This window comes from Cavia porcellus, unplaced genomic scaffold, assembly GCF_034190915.1.
Source record: "Cavia porcellus strain 051 isolate PalLab524CR breed Dunkin Hartley unplaced genomic scaffold, mCavPor4.1 scaffold_16, whole genome shotgun sequence".
Lineage (NCBI taxonomy): Eukaryota > Metazoa > Chordata > Mammalia > Rodentia > Caviidae > Cavia > Cavia porcellus.
Window position 1 is genome coordinate 20,377,353 of NW_026947499.1, and position 25,667 is coordinate 20,403,019.

The 25,667-nt window shown below is 50.4% G+C and overlaps 1 protein-coding gene across 1 annotated transcript in view; it reads right to left on the bottom strand.

Annotated features, from left to right (window-relative positions):
* Window positions 1-25,667, bottom strand: part of Bcr (BCR activator of RhoGEF and GTPase) — a 142,192-nt gene that overhangs the window by 18,012 nt on the left and 98,513 nt on the right. The window contains exons 8-16 of the mRNA XM_003477963.5: window positions 24,163-24,303; window positions 14,356-14,477; window positions 13,280-13,448; window positions 11,210-11,329; window positions 10,341-10,416; window positions 8,941-9,045; window positions 8,269-8,343; window positions 4,548-4,645; window positions 1,882-2,013 (exon numbers count right to left, since the gene is read on the bottom strand). Coding sequence (XP_003478011.3) covers window positions 1,882-2,013; window positions 4,548-4,645; window positions 8,269-8,343; window positions 8,941-9,045; window positions 10,341-10,416; window positions 11,210-11,329; window positions 13,280-13,448; window positions 14,356-14,477; window positions 24,163-24,303 — 1,038 coding nt within the window. The remainder of the gene's footprint in view (window positions 1-1,881; window positions 2,014-4,547; window positions 4,646-8,268; window positions 8,344-8,940; window positions 9,046-10,340; window positions 10,417-11,209; window positions 11,330-13,279; window positions 13,449-14,355; window positions 14,478-24,162; window positions 24,304-25,667) is intronic.

The following is a 25,667-nucleotide window of genomic DNA, read 5'->3' on the forward strand; positions in this document are numbered from 1 at the left end:
TTTGTCTGTTGGGAGGATGGCCCTGGTGTGACAATGCTGAGGAGGTGGGACCTTTGGCAGGTGCAGGCTAGTAGCTGGTCCTCAGGACCCTGGGGGAGCTGGCCTTGGAAGCGATTGAGGTAGTGCTCATTGGACTCCTGGGTTTCTGTTTTCTTTTGAGATAGGGTCTTGATATGTAGTTCAGGTTGCCCTCAAACTTACTATGTAGTACAGGCTGGCTGCAATCTTGAAGTGGTCCTCCTGCTACCACACCTGACAGACTCCTGGGTTTTAAGATCAAACCCAACCTCTGACTTGCTATTTGGCTTCCTGTCTGGAGATGTGATCTCTTCTTCCCACATACACTCTTACCGTGATCCAACACAGCCAAGAGGAACCTCCTCAAAGGCTGAACCAATGGGTCTTTCTACTCTGGACTTTAAGCCTCTAAAACTAAGCTACATAAACCTCTTCCTCTTGTTTTTTTTTGTACCAGGAATCGAACTCATGACCTCATGCTTGCCAGGCAGGCACTTAAGCTACTGAGCTAAATCCCCTGCCCACCTCTTCCTCTTTGTAAGCAGCCTGCCTCAGGATTTCATTATGGTAGCACTATGGCCATCACTCAAACTCTGTCACTTGGAAGATGTGATAACACTTTGATTTCAAAGGAGAGCAGAACCAAAATGCTCATGGAACACAAAAAGAGGAAAATCGCCTTGGATTCCAAGCAGAGTGGTGTGGCCCACCTGTGTAGCTGACTCCATCATGAGATTCTATATGAAGGCCAAGACAGAAATGAAACCCACATGGTGGGACCAAGACAGGAGAGTAGGGGGAACACTTTTGCTTTTAGCCTTGGTCTCAGGTACAGTACAGGGAGTCCCAAAAGGCTCTGAGTGCCTCAGCTACACTTCTCAGCATACGCCTTCCAAGATCCTGGCCAGCCAGGGTGTGTAGAGCTTCAGCCAGGGATTACTCATCTCAACAAGGAGAAAGCGGGCCTTCACTGCAAGGCTATTACTCAGGGAAGAGTCATTCTCTCCTTTCATCATTCCTGTCATTCAGTGTTTACTGCAGATGATTTTTATTTCCTGCCCTTGGGAAAGGGAAGTGGAGTGTCATAGTAAACCCAAAGGCACCTAGAAAGCCAAATCCTCTTCCCCTCTGGGGAAGGTCCAGGTAGTAGGATGCAACACCCAAGACTGGACCCACCTGCACGACAGCATAGGGCTGAACTGGCTGAGGTCAGCCTGATAAGACGTGCTGTAAGGAAAACTTTTCCCCAGTCATCCTCATGAAACTGTAGGGCACTGTAGGGAAGAACCAGATGGTGCCAGCTCCTGCTTCCAGGAAATAAGCAACACTGGCAGTAATTTCTAAGGGCTGAATAAAGTGGACCGAGGATCTGGGTGTTCTCCTTGAGGACCACCTACTGGTCTAGTATCGATGCATTCTCTTAGCCTACCTGGAAGCTTCTATACCATCTCCAGTACATGCCAGTCTGAGGGATGCACTGAGCTAGAACCTAGACCCTAGAAAGACCCTAGAGAATCAAATTCAAGTGAGCAGACTCTGGGGCTCATACAGAGATGGCCCTGTAATCAACAATTTAAATCCATGGCACTACCTAACCTTATTCTGCCTTTGTGCTTTCCTAAGGCCATGGAGGAGCTGAGAAAGTTAACAGACATTCCTTTGGGATCATGATGGGATATAAAAGACATGCAGACCAATAAAAGAGCAGGAAAGGACCCATGAGGGAGCCAGCCCAAGGTCCCATACAGATATTTCAGCTGCCCACCCACCTCGAGAGCCAGGTCATCTCAGCGTTCCCAAGTTCCACATGGGAAAAAGATCACAGAGCATCCAGAGGGGCACAGAAGGAGCAGGAAGCCTCACCTGGACCTGGCCTTTTCCCATAAGCCTGTCTGTGCTCTCGCCGTCTTCCTTGGCGATCTTCGTCTTGTTGTAACACTTTTCATAGCACAATATCCGCAGAGTTTGGGAGCCTTCCAGCTCAATCTCAAACTCCTATGGGCCAAAACAGAAGAAAAGCTATGCATGAACAAGAAGGTCCAAATGTGTAGCGGTCTATATTCTGCGCTGAGGAGCCCAAGCCAAGGCCTGCCAGCAAAAGTGCCTGCTGCCCCAGAAGGGCCTTGCCTTGAGACACTCTTTACTTAGTCTTCCCATCCTAAGGACCATTCCTGTGTGTCACTGTCACTATGGTGTGGCCCAGCCTGCATGCTCCTCCAAGCTCTGAATCTCTCTCAAATCTAATTCAAACTCTATACACCAGAATTTCCAAGGCTGGTTCCTATACCACGAGCATTAGAATCTCAGGAGAGCTCATTAAAAATGCAGGTATAGTGACACATGTCTGCACTCCCAGCTACTTAGGAGACTAACGTAGGAGAATGAGTAAAAATACTATATGAACATGGGTTCATTTTAGAGCAGTGAAATTATTCTGTATACTATGATGGTACATACATGTTACTATACATTTGTCAAAGACCACAGATTATAATACCAAGAGGGAAGTCTAATATCATCTATGGATGTATCAATCCTGGTAGACCAGTGACAATGTATGTATCACTCTGGTGGAGAATTCAATAGTTGGGGTGGGGTAGGAAGTACGTGGGAATGCTTTGTTCTTTCTCTCAGTTTTGCTGTGAATCTAAAATTGCTTCAAAGAAATACAACATATAGGTTTGTGGCTTGTATCTAGATGTACCCCCCAAAGCCTTATGTAGTCATAGGCAGGGAGTTTCGAACACGGCTGGATGAGGATGTAGGAATGTGGATGAGGGTGTGATGGTAGGATTAAAGGTGCCCAACTCTGGGCGGCATCAATCAATAAATCTGCAGCACAGGTGGAACAGAAAGGTACAGAAACAAGGCAGCCGCTGCTTCACTGTTCACTGTTCACTGCTGCTGCCACCGCCCCCTGCCTGCCTTGCCACACCACGGCCTGCTTCTCCCCTGCAAGGCCCTTCTGCCATGCCACTCTGTCTTGGACCAGCCAATTATGGACTGAAACCTCTACAAGTTGTGAACTATAATAAACTTCTCCTTCTTTTACTTCGAGTGTCAGGTATTCTGTCGCAGCAATGAGAAAACGGGCATAGCTCAACAATAGAGCACGTGCTTTGCATGCACAGCTCCTTGAGTTCCATCCCTAGCTTCATAAAATAAAATAATTTAAAAGAAATTCTGTTAAAAGAAAAAAAAGCGACAAACTGATCCACGGAGGTTGACAGGACACAGAAGGATCTGGAATGCTCCCGAGTCTTCAAGTTGTCTGCTGTGGGTATGTGGGGTTAATCTGCTGCTCCATCACCCATATAATACTTTCTGTGTGCATTTCACACCATTCTTCTGCATGTGCGGGCTCTGGGCAGGGAAACTGAGGAAGGTGGGAAGGTTGACCAGGCATATGAAATCCTCCCAGATGACCTGCATGGACTCCAGGTGACCTGGTGCTTGGGACCCTCAGGGTCTTCAAGCCTCTGGAACTCTGGTTGCTGTCCTGCACTTGAACCATTTCAGCTTCCTAGAACCTCTTTGTCGCTGTTTCTCCTGGGCCACACTCTCCCTGCTTTCTGCAAAACGTCCTACGATGGATCCCAAGAGGCCCTGAGCAACCTCCCACTCTATCACAACTGCCACTTGGCCCTTTTGGCAGGGACATCCAGAGCTACAGTGAACAGGAAACCAGATGGACTTCTTGCCCTACTCAGGCAACAAGTCTAATAATTAGAGACTAGCGGCTGCTGAGTGGGGGCCCTCCATTCTGCGCCCACTGCCTGGTCCACCAGCCACATGGCAATGTTAAGCTGGACTGCCCAGTGGCTCCTGCTTTCCTCCTCTGTAGCTGCAGTGGAGGGAGTGGGAGGCAGTTCTCTGCGGCCTGGTTGCTCTACCTAGAAATGGCATCTCATGGGTCTTAATAGATATGGGCCTCTCTGCAATTACGTTCTGATTACCAAACACTCAAGGCCAAATACAACAGCTCTCTTAAGATCAAGGAAGGCAGAGTAGCAGACTATATAAACTCAATACCTTGAGACCTGCAAACAGGACTCTTTAGACCAGCAAGCCCCAGGGAGCTGGGTATATGGCCCCTAACCCAGCTGCCTCGGGCAGAGCTCCTTGATTTCTAGAAACGAAGCATCACAGAAAGCTTACATCAGCTTCTGAGGAAAAACACTATGGAAAACTACTAAGTAAATACTAGGCAGTAACAAAGGCCAGACAAAAAGCCCTTGTAAGTACTCTTTGCAAACACTTCTCTGGCAAAATAGTTTGTGTCTTTGTGATGGGGGGTGGGTGGTTAAGATTCTCAGGAATTTGGAGATAAAAATCTCTTGGCCACATCACCGCACCCCCCCCCCCCCCCCCCCGCATCCTGGCCTCCAGGAGATTCCAGGAACAGGAGCAGCACTGGGTTTCATGGCCTTCAGGGGAAGCGCTTAGGAAGCCCCTGGAGGTTTAGATGTTAGTGGAAAATATTCCTGACCATGTCAGGCCAGAGCTCTTGGTGGAAGCAGGCTTCTTACCTCATTCCAGTTGGGCTCAGTTGTGTCCCTGTAGACACGAGTCTTTGCTTTATTTACAAAATACCCAAAGGAATCCACCTCCAAGGTGCAGTACAGATCTGTGGGAGGTGATAGGGAGAAGGTGAACATACTTTTCCAAATCATCTACATTCTCTGTAAAAGCAAGTATCATTTCCAAAATCAGATTTTAAAAAAAAGGATGTTCACTTCCTTTATAAAAATAACAAACCAAGGGGCCAAGGGTTTAGCTCAGCAGCGCAAGCACCTGCCCGGCAAGTGTGAGGTTGTGAGTTTGATTCCTGGTACTAAACAAACAAACGAACAATCAAACAAACAAACAAAAAAAGACAAACCAATGGCTGGCATGAATACCAGCCCTCCAAGCAATGCCCCTGCTCTGCCTGTGGAATTGGAAAACAGCATCTCTGAACATTCACATAGTCACCTGGCAATCCCTGGCTATGCTCCTACAGTGACACAAACCTTGGGTAGAATGGACCAGAGGTGAATGCACCACTGAAACCCAGGGTGCTGTGGTGAGGCCACAGCAGAGGTCAGCCAGCCTGGTGGGCAGAGGAAGGGAACAGCTCTTACAATTTGAATAGACCTGGATATGAACTGTACCACACAGAGCTGGGGACAAGGGCTCCAGACCAATCTAGGATATAGGAAGCAGCTTAGTATTGGGAAAGTTGTGGAGTACATGGGGAGCTGAGGGAGGCAAGATCCAGAGGTGAGAGAGGATGGGGTGTATCCAAGGTCTACACCCCACGTGGCTCCACGTGGTGAGAAACAGATTGGGGTTTGTGTTTTAGGAAAAGCAGTAGGTGGAGATGTGGGGGAGACCACTGCCAAGGGCTTGAATGAAGATAGCCAGAATGATAAAGAAGTCTCACCAATGGAGAGTGTATCCAACTGACAGGGCAAGGAAACAGAAAAGCAGTTCATAGGTTGCATGTGGTGCACTACACAGGCACCACTCTCTGGGGCAGGACACAAAATAAGGGCAACAAGTTTGAGAGCTACAAAGGCTAGGTTTAGTTTGAGGATGTGGGGTTTACAGTGTGGATCATCAAGCAGACAGACGGGAAGGTAACAAGGGAGGCCAGGAGAGCTAAATCAGGGATCTAAACGCAGCTCTGGCATGTTTGATGGACAGGTCCTGGGAGGGGGTCAGAGGTCTGGGGGTAGAACCTGGGGAAACACCAATGTATATTCTGGGCAGCCAGAGAGAAAATGGTCCAATTGTGTGTGTATTACAGCTTTATGGAGGTGTAATCTATATTCCTCACAACTCATCCATGCCAAGTATGATCCTTAGATCTAAGGATTATTGGTAAATTTAAAAACATTTGTGTACTTGGCACTATAATGCTTTTAGGACACTTCCTTTGCTAAAGTCTCCATCAGTTCATCTGCAGTCAAGCCCCACTTGTACCCTCCGTCCAGGACAACCTCTGAAGGTATTCCGTCTCTGAACTGTGGCTTGCCTACAAATTTCAGATACATGGAATTACACAATATGTACTAAGCTTTTGCACTTGGCTTTCTTGTTCCATGTAATATGTGTTAGCTTTATGAGCAGTTTGTTCCTTCTTATGTCACTGCATGGATGTGTCATGTTTTGTACAAACCTTTTGGACACATTTTTAGTTCTCTAAAGTGAATACCGAACAGTGGGATTTGTGCTGGGTGTGGAGACACACACCTGTAATTCCAACACTTAGGAGGCTGAGGCAGGAGGTTCACCAAGAGTTCAAGGCCAGCCTGAGCTACAAAGTGAATTCAAGGCCAGTGTGAATTGCACAGCAAAACCCCATCTCAAAAACAAAACTAAACAGCGAGATTGGCGGGATATGTGATGTGTTTAACTTAACACTGTGCAACTTGGATGTAGTTCAATGCTAGAGGGGGTGTAGCTCAGAGCCCAGAGCACACGCTGATATGCATGAGGCCCTGGGTCTGGTCCTCAGGATTAGGCAAAGCAAAACAAAACTGCAATGTGCTCTGGGATGGCTGAACCATGGGGCATCTTTATCTACAAAGTACGAGGTTCCTAACCCTATATATCCTAATCTACATTTGTTAGTGTTCATCTTTTTGACTATCGCTGTCCTCAGCAAGGTGAGGGGAATCTCCATGTGGCTTTAACGCATTTCCCTAACACACTGAGATCACACTTTCATATGCTTATTAGCTATTTATATGTCTTTGGTGAAGGATCTATCCAAATCTGCCTGTATGTGTGTATGTGTGTGTGTGTGTGCGTGTATTCTAGGTAAGTCATTTATTAGCTATATGTTTTGTAAATATTTCCTCTTAGTCTTTGGCTTGTCTTTTTGTTCACAGTAACTTTCACAGAGCAGAAGTTTTAATTTTAATGAAGATCGACATATATGGTTTTATTCCTGGTTGTGTGTTTGGTGTGTAGATAAAAAGCCACTGCCAAGGTCATCTAGACTTTATCCTATGTCATATGGTTTCTAGGTGTCGTATGGTTTCGAGTTCAGCACCAGGAGCTCCGCTTAGAGCTAAATACCCTAAGGATCAGAAACCAGTTTTATTCCCTGGCAGAGCCAGGCCTGGGGCTCCTGAACCCCTAGAGTGGAGGATGCCCGAGGCTGGGACTCTGGCTACTGGTGGGAGGGCATCCCCTGGGGCCTGTGTACCTGCAGCTGCCTGGGCCTCTGTCCAGAGCCAGGTATGGAGCCTCCGTTGCTACTCCAGACCTTTTAATTTATCTTTAACTGCTTGATCTTTTTCTTCCCTTCCCTCCCTTCAACCCCTCCTCCCTTCCTCATTTACAAAATGTTTCCATTTTTTTCACTTTTCCCTTCTTTCCTTTCCCTCTTCCTTTTCCTGATCCTCTCCCCATCTGAACATTTTCTTCCTATCTCACAATACCTAAGAAACATTTTGGTCCTTATTTATACTTTTGGTTTCTCACACCAGAGAAATAATTCAGTATTTACATGTGCCTCCGATTTATTTCACTTAAGAGTATGGTCTCAAGGTGCATCCACTTACCTGGAAATGTCTCAAGCTTATTCTTCTGCCCATTTTTTCAAACCTGTTGTTTTCCTAATATTAAATTATAAGAGTTCTTTATATACTCTGGACACAAGTCCTGTATCACACACACTACAACTCTTTCCTTTCATTCTGTGACTGGCTGGGGGGGTCTCTTCTTTTGTAGCAAATTTGGAAAGGTCAGAATTGTTTCTACCTCTGCTGTCCACAGTGGACCCTCAGTGCTGGCTGGGAGTTCTACACCAGGAGGTCAGCACCACTGTAATGACATCAGCTGTACTGTTTTGACAGCCTGGGAAGTTGGGAAATAAAATGGCATTATCTATCCAGCTTGACAGAAAAGCCAGATCTCCAGTGCTGATGGGGCTTAGGGCCCAGTGCTGACAGGCGCTTGACTTGGAATTCAGGTGCTCAGACACCTGGACTGCCCTCCAGTTTCCTATCATAGGGCTCAAATTTTGCTCCTGCAATTACAAGACTCACCAGCAGAGGGAGACTCATTAGCGTGCAGGATCTGAGACAGGGAAAGGGCCCAGCGAATTGGGGCTTCAAAGAGCACCAGCGCCCCACAGTGGTCACAGCATGTTAGTCACTGGAACAACTTTCCTGCCTCACCGGGTCTTCCTGGGTACAGACTCTGCTCAGCACTCCTCCAACCCCCTCTCCCTTCTTCACTGAGCCCATCACTTACTGTAACTCTGCTTAAACCCGGTGGCTGAGTGGACAATGACATTCAGGAACCCGTAGAGCCCCGGAGACTCATCATCTGCACAGAAGATCGAAGAAGTGAGTGTATGTCCCAGGAGCAGGAAGATGGAGAGGCTGCTTTCACATTAAAATCAACCAGACACAGGGCAAGGGAGTGTCACAGATCAAAAATAAGCTCATGGTGGGTTTTATGTTTGAGACTTTAGGATGTAGTTGGGATTACGACCCAGGCAAGTCAATGATTAAGATGAAGTGCATTACACTTCCGAAGATGGAGAGAGTCACTGGAGTGACAGGGATGCACATGGATGTGTGCACCTGCCCATGTGCGTGACTGAGTACACATGCACACAGTATTATAAAAAGTACTGGCCAGCAACGCCTGGATGAGCGGAGTCTGGGGGAGACAGGGAAGTGGGGCCAGGTCCACTGCGCAGAAGGTCTGAGGAACACTGTGCTAAGGATGGAACCCATCTGTCTCCTCAGTTACCCAGCAATGGCCTGGGGAGAAACCCCGTTTGTCCACTCCTGGGAGAGACAATAGCCGAAACAAGCACATACATTCCTTCTGAAGGAAGAGCCACTGGCCATAAGGACAGGGCTGACGGGGAAGGAGTGCTGGCTCTCAGCTCTGCACCCAGGAGGGTGACCTCACCTTCTTTGTTAATGGTTAGTGGAATGTTGTGAACAGTCTGAAGTTTGACACACGAGTTGGTCAGCATCTGTAGCTCCACGGAGGTCAGGGAGAAGCTTTTGAAACCTAAGAGGTTGGAGCAGATGAAAGGCCTGGTCAGTCTACCCTGTGGCTTGTGCCCCTCATCACACGGTGGGCCAGTCAGTGGCTCTCAGGTGAAGGGCGGGTATAGCAGCAGAGCTCCCCACCCCCAGGCTCAGAGGGCAGGAAGGATCTTAGTGATGCTTACAAACACACACATTCACAGGCATCCACACGCCCACAGGCACACCCTCAAGGGGCAGGACTGAGAATGAGAGGGCAACCTGTGGGCACCTCCCTGGAGTTGTTCCCAGACGGACACCAGTGTGGCTCTGTCTCCCACCCTGCCAGCAGAGGCTCCTGTCTCTCCACTGGGTGAAGAAAAGGGGCTTTTTCAGGGCACAGATGAGCAGAGAACAGATGCTGCCAGCTGGATAGTTTCGGTACTAGACACGAGCCCTGGCAAGAGCCCCTTCTCTCACTAGGACATAGCAACGTTAAAAAGGAAGACACGGCCCAGCATAGAAGTGAATGACAAGCTTGAGGTGATAGGAGCGCTGGACAGGTTAGAGGTCAGCAGACCCCAGTTTAGAAGGAGACGGTCAACCTCCATGGAAGGACTAGGCCACCCAGGATAGGATGCCTGGCCGATGTGCCCTAGGAGAGGGATGAGTGGGGAGCTGGACAGCTGTAGCCCAAGGATCTGGGATGAGGTCTGTGTTCCCACTCCTGAACACCTAGTTACAGCTTACAGTTCCTCAGAAGGAAAGGAACTGCTAATAGAAGGCACTGCCCAGAGAAGGAAGGGGCCATTACAGAGAGGAGTGCCTTGTCCTGAGATGGTTAGCCAAGTGGACAGGGGCCAGCAATATGGCTGCCCAGGTAGGCTCAGTCAAGGGCCCATCTGGCATCAGCACTGATGGGTGGGTGGGTGGGTGGGGGCAGAGAAAGCCCAGGGTAGGGGGAGAATGCAGGGAGATGGGGGAGACCAAAAGGAGCAGGGTGGTGGTAGGGTACAAATAAAAGGCCTGGGTGGGCAGATGACAGGTGTGGGCTGTGTGTGCAGGAACCAGGACAGGCAGATAGGAATGAGGAAAGGACCAGGGGACACAGTCACAGGTGAGGTGCAGAGCAGGCGGGGAATGACGCACATGGGATAGGGGTGGAGCCAAGACAGGCAGGAGGCTGTAAGAGGACTGAGGAGGTCCTCCCCAACTTATTTTCCAAAAATAAGGTAACATTTCTTTTGGGCAAGAGCCCCGCCCCTCCAAATCAAACCGCGGGAGATAATGTCTGGTCCTGATGCCCGAAGGCCAAGTTCCCTGGATGCAGTCACTCACACTTCTTCTGCTGCTCGCGGATGTTTTCCCTCCACTCAGCTCTCTCATAGTCAGAAGAAATCAGGAATGTGTAACTCTACAGTGGGAAAAAGAAAGAATAGAATACACCCAGTGCCCAGTTATCCCCACCCTGTTAGGCCAGCACCTGGCACTCCCAGGGTACGGAGCCTGAGACTTGCACCTCCTGCTGCCAGCTGGCTGAGCTCAGGAGTGCTCAGGTGTGACACGGTGGCCAGGTGTGGACACGATGCGGCTTTCTGTCTCTAGTGCTCTTTGCCCTTCCTGTGCACTGTGCAGGCTCATCTCTAGCACAGCCCCATGGAAATGCATGGGTCAGATGACACCAGCACAGGGAATGTACCTTAGGGACATGGTAAGTTACCAGCTGGGGTCTGCAAAATGAGGGCTGATCCCAATCCAAAGTCCTGCATCTGATTCACAAGCCTGTGCTGTGACCCACAGAAAAGGTTCCTGAGAGCCCACTGATGCGTCTCCTGTTCAGGTGCTAAGACAGCAAACCCTTCGGCAGATTGACCCGTGCATGTGACGCTGTGGAGGGAGAGGCCCAGGCTGCAGACAGCACCAGGAGAGATGTGCTTCTAGGTCTCTAAGTTCCCAAATGGTATTCTAGTGCCCAGGGATCTGCAAAGCTGTAAGGCCATTCACTTATTCTCCCCTGGAAGACCCCACGATTTTCCAGCTACGGGAGCTAAATAGGCAAAGAAACACATGAGCCTGTGTGTGCTACACTTAGACTGACCTCTCATGCTGCAGGATGTTGCTGGGAGGAAAACAGCTACACCTGCAAAGGCCACATGTGAGCCTGAGAGAGGAGCTGAAGGGAGGTGAGGCGGGCGGTGGACACTCACCTTGCCATTGCGGCTGTGGACCTTGAAGGCCATGCTGGGAGACATGAGCAGAAGCAGGGACTCCTGCTCCGACAGCTTCTTCTTCAGTCTCTCCACGGCCTTGCTGGCCTTGTTCGCCCTCTGTGGGGAAAGGACAGAGTCTGCTTTTCCATTCCAAAGCTGGCTCCACTTGCTCCTATGTGACTGGTCCCCATCGTCCCTTACCCTGAGCCTGCAGAAGTTGGAAATCCCATCTGTTCATCCCACACAGCCTAGGTCTTGGGCCAGCTCATTGCAGGTGGCCTTTTGAGGTCCCAAACCTTTCTTTAGGTTAAGGCCTGGTAGAGGCTGCAGAACATGCTCAATAAATCCTTCTTGAAGGGATTAGTATTTTGTTTTTCAGGCTAGAAGGGACAGACCTTTCATGATGTCCTTGCATTCAATTTCCTCAAACAGTGTCCAGGGGGCCTCTGTAACCTAGGGGACCATTTACCCTTCCCCTGGCTAGAGTAAATATTTCACCATCAGGCACCTGTGAGTGTTTATGGGGGTTCAGTGAGTCCGACAAACATAACCAGGGCCTGGATGGGAAAAGCCTCCCTATCCTAAAACCATATGGACCCTTCCTGAAGCCCCTATCCTAGACAAGAGGAGACCATGTTGCCATCATGTAGGGCTCTGGTCCTGAGCCCCAGAGAAAGGCACAATGTGGGTAATGCTGTGGCAGCAGTCAGCAGGGCTCACTAGCCTGAGTACACAGAGTGGCTCTCCCTCTGCTTGGGGAACACCACGGAGGCCACGGTTCCACTTAGACAAATAAACTAATACTCCTAGGTAAGCTAGATCTGTGGGCAATGGGCTGGACCAAGAGGACCCCTGTCTTGCTGTGTCCACGTCAGCCAGGGATCCCTGGATCGAGGTCCAATCTTCCAGGGACTCATTTTGTCTGTTGTCAGTGTAAGCCATCTCCTCTGGCGTGGCCTAGCTCTGGACATAAGGAGCTCATCGTCACTATCTCCGTATCTTCTAAACCTCTCTGGATGAACCAGGGACCTGCAGTGCAGGACGGCGAGAGGGGCTCCACTCCCCACCTGCGAGTCCCTCCCTTCCCCAGTCAGGACATTTTAAGGGTTCAGCTGACACCTCTTCATCCTCAATTCCTGGACTACCCAGTCCCTTCATGGCCCGAGTACAATTGATTCGGTATTTCATCTGTGGAGTGAGACTATACTGCACGCAACACCTCCCGACATCAGAAGGATGCTCAAAAAGGCTCAAGTCTGCGGCCAGAGAGAACTTGGGAAGTGTCTCTCTCATTCTTCAGACTAGGCTCCCGGCTTTTCCCATCATTTTTTCTGACAGGACCATTGTCTGTTAATCTAAAGCAACCCATATCTTATCCCTCCGCAACTGCTGGTTGCGACCTGTGTGCTCTCTGCCCAACTCTTCGTTCCTGGAGAAGAGAGCTCCAGAGCTGTCCTCCCAAAACACTGTGCCTGCCTTGTGTAGGATCTGGAAGTCATCATTTCTGAGCTTATTTTGTATGTACTGAATTTTCACTTTCCATCAAAAGAACTAGGGGCTACCCCTGGGCCAGGTTTTCCCTGGGATACTACAGAAAACCTATGGTCAGCCTCTCAGCATCAACGTGAAGGTCAGGCAGGAGTATACTGGACACAGGTCAAATAAGATGCCCAAGGGTATCTGCCTTATAAACGTTTTCCATGTGAGGTTTCCTGGTCACAGGTCTGTTGACTAGGACTGGGCATCAGACCTAGATCTTGACCTGGCATCTTCCAGGTAAAAGAAGTATCCCATGAAAGGACACTAAATGCCCAGGGCCAGAAGCCTTCTACTTACCATCACGCCTAGGTTGCTAGACTCTGACATGGCAATCCCAGTTTAGTAGGGGCTCTGAAACAACTGAGCTATGACTAGATGCCCAGTTGCTGAGAGCTCATGGGATTCCCAGCAGGTCTCAGAGATCAGCTGTGGGACCAGATGTCCAGTGGGGAGAAAGCCCACTGGCCAACATCTAAAAGGCTACTGCCACACAAATTCCTGGTCCTCAGTGCCCCCAGCCAGCCATACTTTCTCTCTCTGGATGTCACTCTTGATCTGGGAGATCTTGATCTTCAGGGCATCTAGCTCCTCATCGGGCACCAGGGGAATGTTGGGTGCTGCCTCCGACTCGTCTACCATCTGGAAGCTGAGATCCGTGAGCGGAATGTACCATTTGCAGTCATACTGCTGTATTTTCCTGGGTGGGAGAAGGAGAATGTTAACACACGGACCCCTTTCCTTTGTCACTGTCATTGCTTCCAAGAACTGGGGAGCCCTGGGGCTGCTGCTGTGTAGTTTCCTGACTGAAATTCAGGTCATATTCCATGTGATGGTTGGGATGAAGCTGAGAGCAGACATGGTAGCCCCAGACACAGTGACTTCTGGGACACGTTCTCCACATGTGACCCCAGTCCCCAAGACACCCGAGCAGTCTTGATCCCACTTATTCTGGGCAGCTCCTACTGTCATGGCTCATGGAGGAGCACAGAAGGGCCACCGAAAGGCAGGACAGGACTGAAGTCCAGAGCTGCAGTGCTGGAGGGGCTGTGGCTCTACCTGACACAACCTTTTCACTTGATGGATGCAGAATGGAGGCTGTCTTTTGAGTTGACTGATTAAATCCACACAGCACAGAAACACAGAAGGCAGAGACATTCTGGTCCTTCCCAATGTGACCCTCTTTGCTCCATCCCAACCTTGTATGACCTGGGAAAATCTCATGCTAGTGGGGTGGAGCACTGGTTCTGCAGGCCTATCGGAAGCCATCACCAGGCTCAAGGGAGGGCTGGCCATGTCCCCTGCACCTGTAGCCTACGCCAGCCTCTGCAATCCCAACCTTACACTCACTCCTTCCAGGTGATTTACGGACAAAACCTTCCTCCAACCACGAAGTCACAGTCAGGTGTATACCACAAACCGAAGTCAGACCTTGTTCCATGACATTTCCAGGTTGTTGGTGACAACCTTGATCTTGATCCTGACATCATGACCAGGTGCAAACAGAATGCCAAGAGAAGGGCCTGGCCACACTATTACTCACGTCCCCCAGAGATCCTCCCCTCCTTGAGCCCCTTGAGAGGAACAGGAGCCGCACTGTCACTCACCCTCCACTCTGCTTCTTGAGCTTGGTGCAGAGAAGCAGGTCAGTAAACAGGAAGACATGGCGCAGCTTGCGGGCCCCCTCCACCAGCTCCACCATGAAGCTGTCCTTCAGCAGCTGCCGGTGCTGTGGGTATAGTTGGGGGAGGGCTTGAGTCAGGGTTAGCCTGGGTTGGAGGGGTGGGATGTGCTGGGCCCACTCACTCCAGCAGGAGCAAGATGAACTTCTGGGGATGTTCTCCCCTGGAGAAAAGTTTACTCCCTACATATATCTCTTCTCAGGCCCACTTTCCAAATGTCCCATCCATCTCCCTGGCCTGCTAACAGATGAGGCTTATGTCATCTTTTTTAACAAATATTTCTGAGTCTCTCTAGATGCTGTGGAAGAGGGTCAGAGCATGGGGACAATGACAACTACTGGCCTCGAGGTAAAAGTAAAAGGCTTGCTGTAAGGATAAATGATACAGAAACCTTTAAACAGGGCACTAGACGCAGGCATGAGGGTACATGCTTGTAATGGGCAGGTCTTTGGGAGCTGGGAGGGGGCAGGACTGCAAGTTTGAGCTCAGCCTCAGCAACTTAACAAAGCGAGACCCTGTTTCAAAATAAAAAATAAAAAGATGTAACTCACTGTGAAGGTCCTGTATAGCAAGGAAAATAAGGCAAGATGTACGTGTGTGTGCGCCTCTCATATGATGGCCTGACCCTCAGAACTGGCAGGAAGCCAGTCATGTGAAGAAGTGGGTATTTCCATCATAGGACCATCACAAGCACAGGCCTCACAGTAGGGAGAGGCCAGCAACTGGGGTATAAATGGGGTATCATCTCAGTGGGAAGGTGACCAGCCTGGGGATTCTCTAAGACAGGCAATACTAGAGATTCTAACAAGGGGCTGGGGGTGGTTCTGAGGGCAGCAGGAAATCGAGAGACCTCACGTTTGAATTCTCCTGACTACACAGAATGAGCAGGGTCCTGAGCCGGAGTTGGGCCTGCCTGGATACCTGTGGCCTGAGAGCTGAGTCACCATGGATTACAGAAGGGTAGGACAGTACAGACAACACAGAGTGGGCAAATTCAGAGCAAGCAGGAAACTGGAGACATGGGCTCCCAGCAGGCTTAAGACTTTCTGCACCTTAGTACTTCACCTGAAAGCCAAGGGACAGTCCTTCTGGCCCACACGGATCAAGGGGCTGTTGAGCAGGTAAATGGAGATAAGTTGTTAATTCATCTAACAGTGCTGTGCATGCCAAGGATATAGAGGCACATGAGGCTGACGCTGTATGCTTTGCCCAATGCATGCATCCTATGCTGTGTATGAACACAGCCTAAATTACCTGGTTTGAGCTACACAACATGCTGTGGCTAGGTCTCTATGCTCATTTCACAAATGAGGAAACTGGGCTTCAGAGCAGTCCGTTATCCATTCCAGGCAACATGGTGAGCAGCAGTGACACTCAACAGTCTCTGCTCTCAGACACCCATGAGACTGGGGGAATGTATTGCCTTAGGGAAGGTCTTCAGTGAGGGTAGGGCAGGGGTGGCCCTCACAGTGACAACCACTAAGAGCTTGAAGGTCAGGACATACAACAAAGAGCATGAAACTTCAATGTCTCCCAGGTAAGTGGCATACTTCCCCATCTGGAGAAGCAGGGAGGCCTCATACTCTCAGTACAGTGGAGCTAGGCTGGACTGGGGACTGAATGGTGCCTGGTTCCACTGCTGCCTGCAGCCTCTGCCCCATGAACTTGCCCACTGTGCTGGAGCTGAAGGCGGCAGAGTCCCCCAAAAGCAGGTGTAATCTGAGCAGGGACCCTCAACACCCCAGGCATGGAGGCCACACATCATCTAGGCAGCTCAGCTCATCATGGCCAGCTGGCTGTCAGTATTGAACAGTTGATGCTTTTATGTGGGAGCTGCTGGTGCCCATATGTGGAAGGGCAGGAAGGCTGCCAGCCTTCCAAGGCCATGACTCATCACTCACCCACACCCCTCCCACTTCAGAGGGAGGGCAGACGGTTGGGTGACAGCACCCGTAAGAAGCAAGAGAATGGAGTGCGGCAGGGCACATCCCAGAGACCCTGGGGACACCAACTGCCAAGTCTGCAGGAGGAAGATCTGAAGCGGGTCCTAGAACACTGAGGTCCTCAAGGAATGACTAAACAGCTGCCACACCCCTCAGCAGAGACACAGAAGAGAGTGCCACAGACCAAGAGGACACCACCAAGGGAATTTCTCTGTGGGCCATGGACTGGGAGACAGGAATTTGTTTCAGTATATGGAGAAGCTGAGCTTCTTGTGGCAACCAGCAGAGGGCACCCTAAGCTCAGCTCAGAAGCTGTAAGTTAGAAATCCCCAGCATGGAAGGACAGACTGCTTCCCTACCTTTGCAAGCCCAGGAGACTCCAAGCGACAGACTGAGTCTAGTTCTAGGCTGTACTTTTAACATTATGGCAGTCACCCAACCTCCCCTCATCCTTATTTTTGCATCAACCACAAAGCCGGGATGTCTCAACACTTTCAGCCAGCCTCACCACACGTGGCCCCAGTAACGCGCTGTATCCCATTCCCACTTACCAGGGGTGTGTGACTCCGTGCATGTCACAAACAGGCTCCTCGGAGCCTGGGTGATGGACAAGTGGCTGCAGCTCTATTACCACAGCCGTGCCCCAATACCAGAGCTGCTTTCTTCAAACTGGATAGGCTTCTGGATCCTAGCCCACTTGGGATCTAGCAGATCAGCCCACAGAGAAATATCCAGCAAATGCGAAAAGCTCCAGCCCTGAGAAAGCAGACTGGGTCCTAACTAGACACTGGCCAGTCCAGAAAAGGGCTGGACTCCAGCACAGGGCTGGAGTCAAGAAAATGAATGAGAGGAACATGGTGAGAAGGGGAAGGGCAAAGGGGGAACAGGCAGGGTCAGTTCTACAGGACTTCACAGGCCCACAGGCAGATTCTCAAGGCTGGTGGTCCCGCTTTGTCCCTCACTCTAGAACCCCTGACCCCTGGGGAGCTTGGTGAGCAATGGGCCTGGCGGTCAGCCCTGCTGGAAGCCCAACGCTGATGGGCAAGGCTGGGCTGAAATGACACCTAAGTGAACAGCAACAGAGCCACATCTATATAACCACGTTTCAGAAAGAGGTGCCCAGGACAGAGACAGAGGTGGTGCAAAGCGGGATGAGAAGAAGCAACGGTGAAGATGCAGCAGTGGCTCAGCAGGAGAGCTTGCCCTGCCTTTCCCACCAGGCACGGACAGCTTCCCAGACAGCATCCAGCAGCACCCCGGGGTCCATCATGCTAGGAATGCAGGAGCTGTGCGTATGAGGCAGAGCTGGGAGTGGAGCTGTGTGTCTGTGTCCCCATGAATGTGAGTGTCTCTACTGGTGTGTGGGTTCCGGTTTCTCCATGGGTGCATGCCCGTGTCTTCCCATGGGGCATGTACCTCTGAGAAGGTGGGTGTGTCCCTTGTAATATGGTACAGTGTTGGGAGGGAAGGCACCAGGTGGTAGGGCAACACTCCCCCTGGGACACCCCCACTCCAGGTGGGAAACACCAGCTGGAAGGGATACCACTGTCTTTTCAAATAACTGATAACATCACCTGGCCACAGTCCCCCGGAAATGAAGGGGGTCCAGACTGTCCCGATCTTCACTGCTCGCAGCTGCCCTTCTTGTTCCCCTTGACAATGCCAGCTCAGCTATTTTACTTCTCTGAGCCTCAATTTCCTTTAAAAATAAGGTAAAGAGGAAAAACAAATGCCTAGTGGCATTTTTTGGAGGATTAATGGAAATACTGCACCTAAACGGCCTCATAGAGGCTATCTGGTACCCCTTGCCAAGGCCTCTGCAGGTGCAGGCACCACGTGAAAGCTTATTCATCAGGCCATCTGCTCTCCACAGTGACCCTGAGAAAGGCACTGTTACTACCATCTCCCTGGAAAGGAAATTGAGGCACAGGGAAATTACACCATGTGTCCACGTCCTCTGAGAAGGTGGCAGGCTCAGCTGCCAAGGGCTCCGAGGTAGAGGACGCCCCCTTCTGAAACGCTCTTCCCTGGCCTGGCTGGCTCCTCCAGCAGTCTACATAGCAACAGTGCACCCTGCCTCCAGGTACAGCCCCAGCATGACCCATTCGTGGCCTCCCTCAGAGGCACAGTTATGGGCCGAATGTCCCCCATCCCCATTCATATATTGAAGCTCTAACCCCCTATTTGTTGGTGTTTAGCAGTGGGGTCTTTGAGGAGTAATTCGGTTTAGAAGAGGTCATGCTGGGAAGATGCTGTGATGGAATTAATATCCCTGTAAAAATGATTGAACTTTTTTCTCTCCAAGAGCAAACAATCAGGAAAGGCCATTGAGGAGAGTGAGAAGCCAGCTGTCTGTATGCCAGGAAGAAAACCCTCCCTAGACTCTGACCACGCTGATCCAGACCTTGGATTAATAGTGTCCAGCACTGTGTGAGGTAACTGTCTGTAATGCACCAGCTAGGGGTGGTCACCTGCAGTACTAGCTACTTGGGAGCCTGAGGCAAGAGGAACCCCTGAGTTTGGGCCAGTCTAGTTGTTTATATCTCAGTTGATGGTATTTTGTTAGAGCAGCTAGAGCTGCAGCACACAGCAGGAAGCCAGACTACAGCTCCACAAGGTCATCGGAAAATCTTCTTAGGTCTATAAACTACAGTTTGATCATAAAGAAATCAGTAGACCCTTGACAGGTGGGGCTAGAAAAGTCACCAATAAAAAACCAGGCAGAGGTGGTGCGAAGCAGCAGAGGCAAAGGGATGGAGTTTGGGTCAAAATGGAGGTGCCAGCTGGTGGCTCAGGGTGGGCTTTAGCCAGTTCTAGGCATGGGCTGAATCTGGCATGTTCCAGCCCTGAAAGAGCCCAACCCACACTCCCATGCCTCCAAAGCAAACCCTGCACCTATGGACAGCTGCCTCAGCTTTGGCTGTGGAATGGCTCAGTGGACTGTGGGGTTCAGCAGGTAGGCTGAGAACAAGGGTCCCCAGCACAACATCTGTATGGCCAAACATAAAACCAAGGGTCCTGCCCATCTGTCCTTCCTTTCATCCATTCTCTGGCTCCCCGGCACTTGGCTAACTTGTGTCCTTACAGAACAAACCTCTATTCCCTGACCCCAGAGAGCCACTCAGGGTTAATTCCAGTCCAGGTTATCTATGTCCTGAGTGACACAAACAATCTGTCACCACAAATGCCCCAAAAGGGGCAGGAACCTGCTACTGCACAGGGTAGGCAGGGGCCTGGGAGGCACAATGCCAATTTCTAGCAATAACAAGGGTGGTGGCAGCTAAAGTTTGCTGAGTATTTTCTAGGTGCCAGGCCCTGTGGGGAGACATCACTACCCACAGAGCTGTCATATATGGCAGGTTCCAGTTTCACCACTTCAGAAAAAGGAGGGCTGGGAAGGTTAGGTAATGTACCCATGCTCCTGGAAAGCAGCAGAACCTGGGCCCATGTTTGTGCTAAGAGCACAAACTCTGCTTACAAGTATTTATGAAGGGTGAAGAAAAATCCCTTGACCTCGACACAGGGACTCGTCTTGACCTTCTGGTCTTTATTATGTCCTAAAGCTTCCTATGCCTTCTTCTTTTTGAGTCAGTCTTGCTATGTATTCTAGGCTGGCCTTGAACTCAGTATATAGCCCAGGCTGGCCTCAAACTTCTGACAATCCTCCTGCTTCAGCCTCCTGAGTGCTGGGATTACAGGAGATTGCTACCACACCTGGCTTCCTTTGGCTTTTTACCAGACTTGGGAAGCAGAGCTCATGGGTCCCTCATCTCCTGATCTGCTTTTTTTCTTTGCAGGCTTCAGTGGGAATGTGTGTATGGAAGACTGAACACAGGGCCTCATAGATCTACCTCTCCCAAACTCAGCTGCAGGTCTCCTACTTTGTGAAAGCCTTGCAGTCTGGGTCCGCCTCATCCTAAAGGTGAGCAAGTAGGTTTGGCCTCTCCAACATTTTAATTATTTTTTTAGTGCTGGAAATCAAACCCAGGGCCTCCCATGTGCTAGGCAAACACTACCATTAGCTATACTACTGGCCCCCAGCCCTTTAGAATCACTACTGAAAAGGCCTCTGTTCTGCCATGCCTAAACACCAGCACCATCCCGCCAGGCCTTCCTTCCCAAGCATCTGTTCAGATCACTGCTTACGTTCCTCCTTCAAGTGGGGCTCTGGGGTCCCGGAGCAGTGCACAGTATGGAGCTCAGATCAGACAGACAGGCAGCTAACTGCACAGGGGAAATTACCTAACAGTGGGGATCTGGTTATCTAACTGGGAAGTCAATTCAGCTAAACAAATGAGCGCCCACCCATTAGCCCCTAGCACCTGGGCTTGGAAAGAAAACATGTCTGTAAGATTCTCTGATCTGAGGCTGAGGAGGGCATCCTCCCAGGCAGCACCTGCTGCTCACAGCTCTCGAGTGTGCCAGGGCAACACGCTGGCCAGCCAGAGCAGCTGCTGGCCTCTCTTCAGTACTTGTAATGCTGGGAGCCACTTGTAATGCTGCCCAGTCATTCCCAAAAAGGGTATAGCCCTGGAGTAAGGGAATTTGGCTGAAAAGGGTGCCAAGATTTAGAAGCCACACTGGGGTCAGGCACTGGGTCTCCTGGTCCTGCAAAGAGCTCATCTGTGGCTTTCTCCATCACATCTTTGACTTACCCACCTAAACGGAGGGGAAAGACCACCTTCGGAAGCTTGGCACTGACTAAGGGACACCTAATGTCCAGGCTGGCAGAGGCGCCTTCCCTTTCTCTACCAAACTGCCAAGAAACTAGCAACGGCTCCCCCTAAGCCCAATAGGCTCCCAGCAGAAGCAGGGGATGGGGCTCCTCTGGCCAAGTCTTGCCATAGGTCAGGCACTGTGCCGACATGTACATCCTCTTCCTTGTGACTCCACTGACTTCCAGGTAGAATAAGGGAAGAGTCCGGTCAGTTCATGAGGGAGGAAGGAACTCAAAATATAACACACGTGGGACGCACACAGCTGGGTGAGCACACCTGGCTTTGTACCTTGGCTTATTTAGTGGCTGTGTGACCACAGGCAGGTATTCAACCTGGGCCAGTTTCCTCACTTGTAAAGGGGAGAAGGCACCTGACCCCACAGATCATTATGAGAACTTAAGAGGCAGAGCTCCTTTCTCCTCTTGGGAACTGGCTACTCAAGTCTCATTAGCCAAACTGAGATCTGGGTGTAAAGGAGAAAATAGATTATTCCAAACTCAAGCCTTTCCCAGCTGCTAATCCTAGTAGGAAGCTGCCTGCAGGTCCACTCTGGGTCTGCATGTAGGGGGGCCTATGATAGTATCGCTTCCAGACTGGTGATGTGGGGGGTGCCCTTCAACACCTCCAACACAGAGGGCACCCCATCACCTCCTGCTTTCATACTGTTCTTCACAGGTCATGAGTCCTTTCAGTACCACAACAACACAGTGCAGGAACCACAGGCCAAGTCACTCAGAGAGCATGGACATTCAGGGGGAAAAAAGTGTTCCCAAATCAACAGCACAGGTAAACAGTGGGCAAAGATCAAGCTTGGGTTGGAGGATTGCCTGCCTGGCATAATTTCTACTACACCAAGGACTAAACACCTATTGGGCATCCCCGAAAGATACTGAGGCCAGATTTGAGGATAAATTGATTAGCAATGTCTGCCCATCATGGCTGGCGATGGAGGCATGGATGTAAGCATCCTAGCCTAGTCTCCAGGGAGCCTCGTCTTTAGCTGGCACTGATGGATGGACAGCTCTGAACGAAGCAATGCAATGCAGAATCACAACCTTTCAGAGTTCACTAGACCTTGTCACTCTTTTGCAGATGACCCCTGTAGATAAAAAATGTCCCTTCAGGGCTAAGTGTTAGAAAGAATTCACAAAAAGGCTCCTGCCCTCAGGAGGCAACTGGCCCCCGATCTTTGCTCAGTCATCCCAAGACCCTAGCCGTGGCAGCCCAGGATTAGGCCTGTAAGGACAGAAGCAGCAGTGAGGGCAGGACTGCCAATTCCCAGGCAACATCTTTTTCCTCAGTTCCCTGAGGCAGCTCATTCCAAGGATCTGAACATTTCTCTCCAGGGATCCTAAATGTCAGTCAGACATACTGAGAGCAGACTCAGCATCTTATCAAGGGCCAAGGGGAAAAAAGATCCATGAATTTGCTTCCCAGGACAGCAGAGTTCTCACAAGGGAACAACTGCCAGAAGAGCAAAAGCAGAAGTCCCAGGAGACAAGGACAAACCCAACAGGAACCTAACATCCAGTTAGATCTGCACTGCCAAGGGTAGGGACTAATGTTACTCCACCTTTAGACACAATCTAGATCAGATCTAGATCATTTCTGCCTGGGTCTGACCACTGGACAAGCAGAGCCCCTGACCTGTATAATGTCTTCCTCAGGTAGGAGCTAAGGACCTCCTCTGCCTTCAGTGGACTCAGCAATGGCTAAGCAGCTGGCACCGTGGGCAAGGACTGTTGCCATGTGTGGCTCTCTCCATAAATCATCCCCCCTGTTGAGGGCCCAGGTATACAGCAGGGTGAGGCTGTATTCCTATCCTGCTCTAAGAATGAGGAACAGATGCAGTGGGGAGAAGCCCTGAGCCCCAGGTTGCTCAACAGGGTCAATTCTCATTGATATTGAGATGAGATCCGAGTCTGCCTTGTTCCAGGGCTAAAGAACCAGCTCCTTCCTCCTGGACCTACAGAACCAGGCTCACCAGGAGACATCTGATTACACCCCTCACTCATCACCAACCCTGATTAGACTTGGGACTGAACTCAGCATACAAGTTACTATCTTCCAGAGACTTATGTCCCTCACTCCAGAGAGGTGTGGAAAGGACATGGCTGAGAGCAGCCTGTCCCCAAGACTGTGGAGTAAGAGAAGGTTTAAAAAAAAAAAAAACACAGCTGGAAAAGCCAGCACTGGTGGCGCCTCAGTACTGGGCACAGAAGAAAGAGAAGAGAATGGTTCCCAGGGGCAGCTATAGTCAGGGTCATGTCCTGTCTAGTTCCCATCCCTACACAAGGCCCCACAGGCTGCAGATCAGCTCTGACATAGCATGCTCACACTGGACACTGGCTCCCCGTCTGCATGCCTCAGTTGTCCTCACCAGATGCTGCCCAGCTGAAAAGGCACCTGCCTAGCAACACACTGGGCCCTGCCAGGAAGGGTCAGAGGTGGAAATGATGCGGGCCAGCTCCTGCTTATTGATGACATATAAGAAGAGAATGATTGCAAGTGGCTGCCGGAGAGGGGGTGGGAAGTGGAAGGAGAAGCTTCCAGACTGAAGACATCAAGCTCTTCAGCCATTCTTACATGTTACATACAAACGATGGACCTCACCCTTTCTTCCTGCTTAAATCCTTAAATCCAGTGTTAACAATTTTTTAGTGAAGAGACTTTCTGGTGCTGGGGATCCAACCCCGGGCCTTGCACATGCTAAGTGAGTACTCTGCCACTAAGCCAAATCAAGGCAGATTCCAGACAGACAAAGTGCCGTATCTTTATTCACTTGCCTATTCAGGTAGGGACCTGGAACTGACAACAAAATGAAGGGAATAGCTCAATGGAAGAGATGGGGAAAAAGAGGTCAATGGTGGCTGGCAGGCATGGGGTGTGTGTGTGGGGGTCATCCCTGCAACTTTACTCCAACGCCTTGCATTCAGCACTGTGATGTACCTTGCAGCGTCACAGATCCCAGAGGGCAACATACTCCTATTTTGGGCTGAGCCATGTGCTGGGACCCTACAGGGGTCCCGGTATGACAGGGAGGGGGTACTGTATCCCCCAGCCACACTTACCTCTCCCTTCTTCACTGTCATGGACTGCCGTCGAGGTGTGATCTCCTCATTGATGCTGGACAGGAAGTTCTGGGAGATCCGAAGGGCATCTTGCAGCAGGGGATGGTCAGGGTGGCTGGAGGGAGTGTGCTTTAGCAAGTCCTGTCCCACGTGGAAAAACTTGAGTTAGACAGCCAGATTCACAGATAACTGTGTGACCTGTGTGTGTGCGTGTGTGTACACACACACACACACCCACATACACCCACATACCCAGTATGACTCGGAGCTGCTGGCTCTGAAAGCATCAACACCACAGACCTCCAAAGCTCTGGACTTTGAGGAATACTCATGTGATAATCATTCCAGAAGCAAATGGTCCAGAAGCAATGGCTCAAAAATAACTTCATGCATTTGCACACAGTTAAAATAGGCTCCACTGTGAAAGCCCAGGTCAGGGTTCTTGGACCTTGATGCTGCTGACATTCTGAGCTGGATGATTCCCTGCTATGGTAGAGTAGGGTGCAGGAGTGTCCAGTGCACTGTAGGATATTTAGTACCATCCCTGGCCTCTACACACTAAATGTCAGTAGTGGTAGACATTGCTGCCTATCCGCTTGGAGGCAGAAGTGGTTACCTAGAATCACTGGCCTAAACGAGGCCAGGAGAAGGCTCCTGGTGTTCCTGGCCCTACTTCTATTAATGAGAATCAATAGGCCTTTTCTGAATCCTGATAGTGAGAGACACCTTCTCTACCACATATACAAGTCATTCCTGTTTGAGGCCAGCAGCTCCCCATTTCAGAGAAATCTCCATATGATATTAAATGGAAAGAAGTGTGGAACACAGGTAATTGTGACACCTGTGTAGTTAAAAGGTTCACATATGCCAGCCCATGCACACAGAATCCTTGTGGTGAAATCCCTTCCGGAAAAGAAAGTGGAAACATCACACGCTTCTGTGAACTGGCTCTGAACTTTAAAAAATATGTATGTATATATATATACAGAGCAAATAGTATCTCCCAAGCAGTAGTACTTGGGTTTTGTTTTCTGGTTTGTTTCTGTTTTGAGAAGACCCATTTGGGGATTCCTTCCCGCCGAGGTGGGATCTCCCACTAGGTTTTCCCTGGGTGGGAGGCAGTGGTGTGAGCCTTGGCCTCTGGTGTACCCCAGTCATCTGAGTCCCTACCCTATTTACTTCGGAGCCTCAGCCTCACGCACTTCACTGCCATGAAGCACCCCTGCCTGCAAGGCTCTGCCTGAGTGGGACAGGATGCTCCCTCATGCTTGTTGTAGCAGGAATATGTGCAGAGCCTCATTTGTCCTCCGAGCACCCCACACTATGAGATCTCTTATCTCTCTGCATCCTCCCTGAAGGTGTGGCGGAGAAGTGGCACAGGTGATGGGCGGGCAAAAGATCAGTGTCTGTCTCAGGACAGGAAAAGCCAAGGACCCCCAGAGAGAAGCCCTGCTGCCTGAGGACAGGGAAAGTGCCCTGGCCACCTTGGGAGGGAGTGTTGGGAT